The sequence below is a fragment of the Didymella exigua genome, assembly GCF_010094145.1.
Source record: "Didymella exigua CBS 183.55 unplaced genomic scaffold M421scaffold_51, whole genome shotgun sequence".
Classification (NCBI taxonomy): Eukaryota; Fungi; Ascomycota; class Dothideomycetes; order Pleosporales; family Didymellaceae; genus Didymella; species Didymella exigua.
In genome coordinates this window covers 17277-25502 of record NW_022984825.1, presented here as the reverse complement: position 1 = coordinate 25502, position 8226 = coordinate 17277, and the positions used below count along the sequence as shown (strand labels likewise).

The 8226-nt window shown below is 44.7% G+C and overlaps 1 protein-coding gene across 1 annotated transcript; it reads right to left on the bottom strand.

Moving 5' to 3' along the window:
• Positions 1-4031: 4031 nt before the first annotated feature.
• On the bottom strand, positions 4032-6905 carry M421DRAFT_104455 (uncharacterized protein; the record flags this gene model as incomplete). The annotated part of the gene is made up of 2 exons (XM_033587025.1): positions 4032-4186; positions 6713-6905. 2 exons carry the CDS (start codon positions 6903-6905, stop codon positions 4032-4034), a joined length of 348 nt encoding a protein of 115 aa, XP_033443586.1.
• Positions 6906-8226: the final 1321 nt, after the last annotated feature.

The window sequence follows — 8226 nt, the reverse complement described above, 5'->3', positions numbered from 1 at the left end:
GCGTCTAGCAGGTTTGCCAGCGCGTTGGCGGTGGAGGGTAGCGCGAGAGACTTTAAACGTTACTGCAGCGCGCCTTTCAGTCTGAATTTGATTCGCATTAAGAGCTGAGATTGCAAGGTGTATATCAGTCTCACAAGAAGCGTGTTGGGCTATGTTTGGTGGAGCCATAGTCGATTTATAGTTGTAGGGTATAGAAATTTGGTGGGGTGGCTCACTCGCTTCGATGGCTCACTCGCTTAGTATTTACGTTAGGCGTCCTGGATAAGCCATGTGCGTTGGTTGGGTCAGTCTTGGACAACGCGAATTCTAAGAAACTATGCAAGTTCTCCTATCTTCTTAAGGTTGTATACGTTAGTAAGACGTTATTTAAAGCGTTGGTGGAGGGAGGTATTAGAATTGTGAAAAGCTATCATGATATCGTCAACAAATACAAATAGAATAAGCCATTGGTTAGTGTACAGGCATAGGAATCCTTCAACTAGCTTAAGACCAAGCTTAATAAGTTGTGTTTAGTATTTGTTAAACTAAAGTAATAGAGACTCCTTAAGTCCATAAAGGGCTTGGAGAACCAGAAGGAGCTCACCTAGTCCTGATTCAATCTCGTCTACACCTTCTGGTGTATAGGCGTAGAGCTTTTGGTTCATCCTTGCGTTGAGAAATGCCACTGGGACGTTATATTAATAGAGCTCAAGGTCAAAGTGGTTGGCAATAGAGATAAGAGCGCGGAAGTTACGAACTGCAAGCGTAGCTGCGTACGTATCGTCAAGCAGAGACTGTAAATCCCCACGAACAACTAATTAGGCTTTAAAACAAGTAATATACCCATCTTTATTAGTTTTGTAGGCAAATACCCACATAAGAGGAAGAACCTTATTGTCTGCAGTCTCCTAAGTTTTATTTGTACATTAGAAACACCCCTTTAATTAGATATTCCTCTATTTAATAGACATGTCTGCTTTAAACTTGTTCTTGAACATGTAGTTCTGCAGTTCTTTTACATCCCTAGGTGCGGCTAGAACCTAGTTAATGTGATATTAAGTACTCGCATTAGGTTGCTGTTTAAGTACCTAGGCTGTGAATGCACTGAAGTAATAAGCTCTTGATTCTTCACTAAGGTTGGCTGCAAATGAAGCAATTGTGAAGAAAGCGCCTGGTGGTCGCCTTGTTTGTCTGCCTTGAACGATGGCGGACTTATCAATAGAGCTGCTGATATTATGTGGAGCCGTTTTGCTGTATCGTTGATAGCCTTCTGGTGGAGCTTCATCACGGCTTTGAGCAGGAAGGCTCATTGGTCCTGCTAAGCCTCTCGATCCTTGTGGGCGTCCTGTTCCGCCTCGTCCAGATTAATTAGACGATGATCATTGTATTAGTGTTGAGGATGATTTGTGAGGTAATTAAGATAATAAGTTGTTGTTATTAGTAACGTCTTGTTCAACTAATTGCTAAATATTAGGATAAAGGATGTTGCCTTGGTTTGTTAGAGTTATGAATTCCTTATTATTAGATTGCTGTGGGGTAATATTGTCAGACAATAGGACGATGTGCGCTTTGTTGTCGTTGTTGGCCAAAGCAGATGGTGATGGTGTAAGTAGCTGGTTATTTGCTGTACTAAAGGAATCTTCCTGAGCAAACTGTAGAGGGGTTTAGAGAGATTGTACACCCCCTAGCTGCGTAGCGTTTGGTGAAACCAAAGGGTTTGTAGCTGAATCTAGATGTGATTAGTGTTATTGTTAGACTAGTTGTAGTTCTTCAATTGTGTAGTCCTCATCTAAATGTGTTAGTAAAGAGATTGTTGTGACAATCTCCTGCAAGTCCTCCTTTGTCACATAACCTTCATAGCTATCAAAGAACTAAGTTAGTTCAAAGACAACGTTGCGGGTGACAAGGATCTCGTCAGTGGCTGGTAGCCAGATGCGAAATATGTTGGTGCCTACGTAGCCAACGAGGTGTCCGATGAGAGCTCTAGATTCGAGCTTGTCTGCATTTTTGAGCTCTGTATTGAGAGCGTAAGCTCGACAGCCGATGGGTTGCATGTGAGAGACAAGAGGTGAGCGACCGTATACTGCTTCATATGGTGTCTTCCAACCAAGAGCTTCTGTTAGTGTTTGATTGAGGATGTATGCAGCGGTCTAGTATAGTTCTCTAGCAAGGTGTTTAGGTAGGTTGGCATAAATTCTCATTGCTCGAGCACGTATTGTAAGTACTCCTCTAGCTTGTTCAGGCAAGCCAGCAGGCTCTTTTGTGTGCTTAGGTGCCTTCTCATAGATAAGACCTAGTGTGTTAACAAGTTCTAAGAAGTCATTGCCGAAACCTCATTCTCCATCCATCCTGATATAGATAGGTACTCCTTTGTAGATGCGCTGAATGCGAGCAATAAGGCCTTTAAGCCATCACATGAGCGTTAATTAAGACTTGTTTGTAGTGGCTTTAACTTTATGCCACTTAGTCTTAGAGTTAACTGCATGTAGAGCGTAACAGAGCGTACTAAAATGCTAACTGTTTATAGGAATAATGTAGATAATATCAATTCCTATCTGTTTAAATAGCTTTGTTGCAGGAGCGTCTTGTGGACGTTAGGAGATAACGTACTCTATCACCGAGCCGGTCATATCACCGAACCGGTCACTTAAAATCCCACCAAAAAACACAGAAACCATACCCCTGCATCTCAATAACTACTTAATAGAATCTTCTAAAAACTTCAGAATAGAGCTGCATCTATACTAATAAAACTATTTAAAAGTCTTAGACTAATAACTAGTATAGATGTTGAGATAGCCTGCAGCTACCCCTGTATTTCAGTATCTTCTAAACAACATCTGCAATATAGGGCTAAGCACTCTAAGACTTTTAAACAGTCTTATTAATATAGATGCAGCTCTATTCTGAAGTTTTTAGAAGATTCCATTAAGTAGTTATTGAGATGCAGGGGTATGGTTTCTGTGTTTTTTGGTGGGATTTTTAGTGACCGGTTCGGTGATATGACCGGCTCGGTGATAGAGTACGTTAATGCGTGTGAGTTTTGATTGCTTACAAGAATCACAGAAGCAATGACCTTCTCCCTGTAGCTAAACTCCGCGTGTAGCTGATTCAAGCTTGTCAAGAGCTTGACAGCCAGGATAGGCCTATACCTGATGGGCTAGCTTCCAATTGAGTAACAATGGAGGCTTAGGTACTCGTGATGGACGGACTTGGGTTCTAAACGTACTGAGTTCAGACTGAAGCGACTGTAGGCTGGGTTGGCGGCTTGGGTCAATGTCAACAAGCCAGTGGCCTTTGTAGTATTGAAGCCGAGCAAGCTCATTGCCACCCTTCTTGTATAGTATGTCTTGGCCTGAATTAAAATGAATATCCATACTTCAGCAGCGTCCAAGACCTATAAGGCTTGTAAGAAATCCTGGAGCATATGCAACGTTGGTAAGTCGGAGATTGCGCTGGCCAGTAGGTGTTTTCACTGCCACATGAAACTCTCCCCAGGCTTTGACTAGAACCTGTGAGTTACCAGCACTAATGAAGAAGCCTTGACCATCCCTCTTGGGTACCCAACTAACCCATTAGTCGCTGTTTATAACGTGTGTATTAGATCCTAGATCAAGGATCATCCAGTTGATAAGTAAGACATTGGAATTGTCGACGTCTTGGGCAACAGCCATGATAGTAAGGTCTGTTGGAAGCGCAGTGTCATTGTCAATTGCAATAGGAGCGTTAGGCTCGACTATATCGACTGTAGGTGTAGGAGCTTCTTGCTCAACTACTTGATGAACGATGGGAGCGTCGGGCTCGACCATGCGATGGAATGTGGGAGCGTCGGGCTCGACCATGTGTTCGCTAGGATTGACGTCGATATATTGGATAGCGGTAATAACGTATGACTGAGCGTCGGCGGGCATAGTGTTGTTGTCAACATCTATACTCTCATTATTGTTAGAGTTCTTGTACTCCTTAAATCGCTTAAGGGACTGTTAAATTTGCTTCTTAACACTATCCTTTTTACGTCCTTCTACAACGCGTTTTTGTATTACCTCATCTCCTTAGAAGGTAGATAGTTGAGACTTTGCCTCTTTGTTAATATAGAAGCAATCACTATACCAGTGTTTCTCACCACAAAGGCATGTGGGAGTTGGGCGTTGTCCATTCGTTCGACCACCTTGTCCGCGGCCACAACCGCGTCCACCACGTCCACCACCTCAATTGCTGTTGGCGGAATTGGAGTTATTTGCGTCTTTGTTGACTGGCTTGGCTACTTTGAGCTCAGTAGCAAAGGAACCAAGGTAGTTCTTGTATCTGGAGTCGCTAGCTTGAAGATACAATTGAGCGTTGTTAACATATTCTTAGAGTGACCAAATGGTAGTGTCTAAGCGTTGTATCTCCTTTACAAAGTCTGTAAGTAGTCCTTAATGGTACTTAGGGTCAATCTTCTTCAAAGCCCTAATGAACTCCTCCTAGGGATTCTCGTCCATGCAGCATGGAACACCCATCTTGATACCCTAATTTGTAACGTCGATCCACTCACTGAACCAGCTTTCAAGAAGCTTAGCTGAACGTGGACCATTCTTGAGCGCCTCAAAACGATGTACAAGCGCTCTCTTGCGGAACTTCTCAGTTAGGGCAAGAGCAGCCTTGAGAGCAATAAGTTAATTATATAGCGAATCTAAATTGTTGATAAGGTAGTGATGACGCTTGTTGATGGTATAACGTACCCCACGGGCGAACGACTCAACGGGCGAGCGACTCACTTTTGCCAAGCCCCCACCAAACCACCCTTCCTACACCAATGCCTTCTCAACAACACCACTTAGACGCGTCAAAAGAACGTCAGATACAGCTTGCGCTCCAGGCTCTCAAACAAGACGCAAATCTCTCTGAGCGGCGCGCTGCAGCTATCTACAAGGTTCCTTAAGCTACACTAAACAAACGACGCGCTGGACGACCTTCACGCGCTAATTCTGCACCTAACTCACAGAACCTGGACAAGAATGAGGAGCAGGTGATTGTTGATCACATCCTTTAGCTAGCTGCGCGAGGATTTCCCCCTCGGCTTGCAGCTGTGGCTGATATGGCCAATTCTTTGCGCGCTGAGCGCAATCTAGGCTATGTTGGCGTAAACTAGCCTAGTACATTTGTTAAGCGTCAACTAGAGCTTAAAGTGAGGTTTAATTGCAAGTACAACTACAAGCGAGCCCTCTGTGAGGATCTGGAGATCATACAGGGCTGGTTCCAGCTTGTAGAGAATACTAAAGCCAAGTATGGCATCCTGGATAAAGACACGTACAACTTTGACGAGACAGGCTTTATGATAGGCCAGATATCTATATAAGCAGTTGTTACAGGCTCAGAGCGTTGTGGACGGCCAAAGTCTATTCAACAGGGCAACTAGGAGTGGACAACAGTTATCTAGGGCATTAATAGGGCAGGCTAGGCTATACCACCCTTTATTATCTTTAAGGCGCGACATTACCTCTCTGCCTAGTACAAAGAGGAGGGTCTGCCCTAAGACTAGGTTATTGCAGTCTCTAAGAATAGCTAGACTACTAACAAGCTTAGTCTAGAGTGGTTGAAGCACTTTAACACGCATACAAAGGAGCGTACTGTTAGGACCTACTGTCTGCTAGTTATTAATAGTTATAAGAGCTATAACTCGCTTAAATTCTAGCAATACTATAGGAATAACAAGATTATTACTTTATATATGCCTCCACACTTATCGCACCTTCTACAGCCGCTTGATGTAGGCTGTTTTGCCCCTTTGAAGCAGGCGTATAGGCGCTAAGCTAACAACCTCATGCGCAGCTAGATTAACCACATTACAAAGACTAAGTTCCTGCCATGCTTTATACGCGCCTACAACGCTGCAATTACTACTAGCAATATCTAGGGAGGGTTCTAAGGCGCTAGACTAGTCCTGTTTAACCTAGAACAGGTTATAAGCAGCCTTGATGTGAAGCTGCGCACTCTATTACTACAACTCCCTGTTAACAAAGAGCCCTAGCAGTTGTAAACCCTAAGCAATACCCTAGAATTTAGGTTGCAATCTACTCTAATTTAAGACAAGTTCTAGAAATACTAGGGTAGCTTACTAAATTCTACAACAAGCGCGCTTAAGCATTACATCAAGGGCGCAGCAATAGTTACGCACAAGCTTGTGCTTGTAGAGAAACAGATTGCTGAGCTTAAAACAGCTAACAAGGCCGCTGCACGCTGGAAATTGCACAAGAGAAAGCAAGTCTAGGCAGAAGGGACCCTAATAGTTAAGGATAGCCTGCAATTAACAACTCTAAAGGAGTTTAGGGCGCGTAGTGATGGGAAGAAGGTAAAGAAGTAAGTGCGCGCTGATAGGGCTGAGCCGACCTAAAGGCGCTGTAGATGGTGCAACAGGACTGGACATAACGCGCGAACGTGCAAGAATAATGAAGAAGTAGTTTCTGAGTAATATTACAGGTTGTTCTACCCTGCACAGCGCCGAAGTGGGCTGATAGAGGCCATAATGGGGTGAGGTTTGGTGTGGGCTTGGCAAAAGTGAGTCGCTCGCCCGTTGAGTCGTTCGCCCGTGGGGTACGTTAGTTAATTTCAGACAATAGGGTAGCTAAGGCTTTAGTAATCTTCTCCTTGTTGAGTTCTGATCGTTCCTATTGGTCGTAATCCCATCAATAATTGGAGGCTTGGCCAGCATCAAGGTCAGCCAACAACGTTGCGCCAGTTTTGTATTGGGTACATGCTGGCAGAGGAGTGTGGACGACTTTGAGCAGATCTGATCTATCCTTCTTAGGGTCAACATAGTCCTTAATACCAAGCTTCTTGGCCGTAAGCATGCAGATCTTAAGCCAAAGGATCCAGTCGTCGACAGAGGTGAGTATCACCTGTTGTTGCCTAATTGCGACTGTGTCAATATTGTAGAGAGAGGCCATAGTAAGGTAGAGTTAGGTAGATTGAGATAATATTGAATGTGAGTGAACCTAGTAGGCAGCCGGGCTCATAACTATCACGGTTTAAGTAATAGGCTATTAGGCAGTAGAATTTGGTAGGAACACTGAAGTTGAATTGAAGTGAGTCTACGTGTTGATATACCGGAATGATCGGATGTCAGCAGGGTTATGGTGAAACTCTGTTCACATAGGACCGAGTACTTATCGGACCGAGCAAGCTGTACGTAGACTGCGACACTCAGTCTTGTTAATTATGCCATGAGGCCGAGATGCAGAGTCCGGCTAAGTTGCTGCAAAGTAATTGCAGCAGACACCTATGAATCGCAACAGATCTCCAAGCACCAGCTTTCGAGAGTGCCTTACCATGGCTTGCTACCTCAAAGTCTGTTGATGAAGGGTAGTGCGGCATCGCCAAGGCAGCACTATTTTGAGACAATGCTACCGCATCTGACATTGGACAAAGTCAACGATTCGACACGAATTTCGCAGACGTTCCCGCTTTTCAGATTGCAATACTGACGCCGCAATTCAATGTATTGCTCCATGGTAGTTGTCGGATCCTTGCATCAGGACGATTCGAGCATGGTGTGCGACAGCTCTTGACAGAGAGACACGCTGAGATGGGGAGCTTTGATCACATAGCCGATGCTGCATCCCATACCGGTAGCAAGCTACAGCTCGGGGTGACGCTAGTACTGCCGCCTTACCGTACACATGGCACGCTTACTTGCGCTGGCCGGTGAGCAGACTTTATTATATCCACTAGAAACCCCGAAGTGGCTCGATACTCGACCATTGCGTGTGTTCTTTGACCTTGCCATATAAGTTGTCCTACATCCCTCTGTACGATTCTCCGCACCGCATTCGACGACTTAAATTTTGACCTGCAACTCAGCCGCACGACTTGCACGACACTTGCATCTACAGCATTTCAGACACACCATTCCCCACACTTCAATATCCAAACTACTGTATACCAGCATCATCTACCCAAACAGACATCTTGAGAGCAAGAAGAGATGCCCAAGGCCGATATGTACACCATCATTCGCCCACGCTCGACTCGATCACGCCCACGATCGGTCCTCGTTTTCCTCCTCTTCGTTCTCTGCGTACCGATCTTCCTCTACCAGCTCGTACCTACTTTCACGCAGTCTACGGACACTCTCATCGAAAAGGTCATCGCTCATTTCCGTGAGCAGCCCTGTACAACAGACATGGGAGATGCACACTGCTGCGCTCTCTATATGAAGGCAACTCCATGCGTGGAAGAATGCAGGAAGCAACATGTCGACCGGGAAAC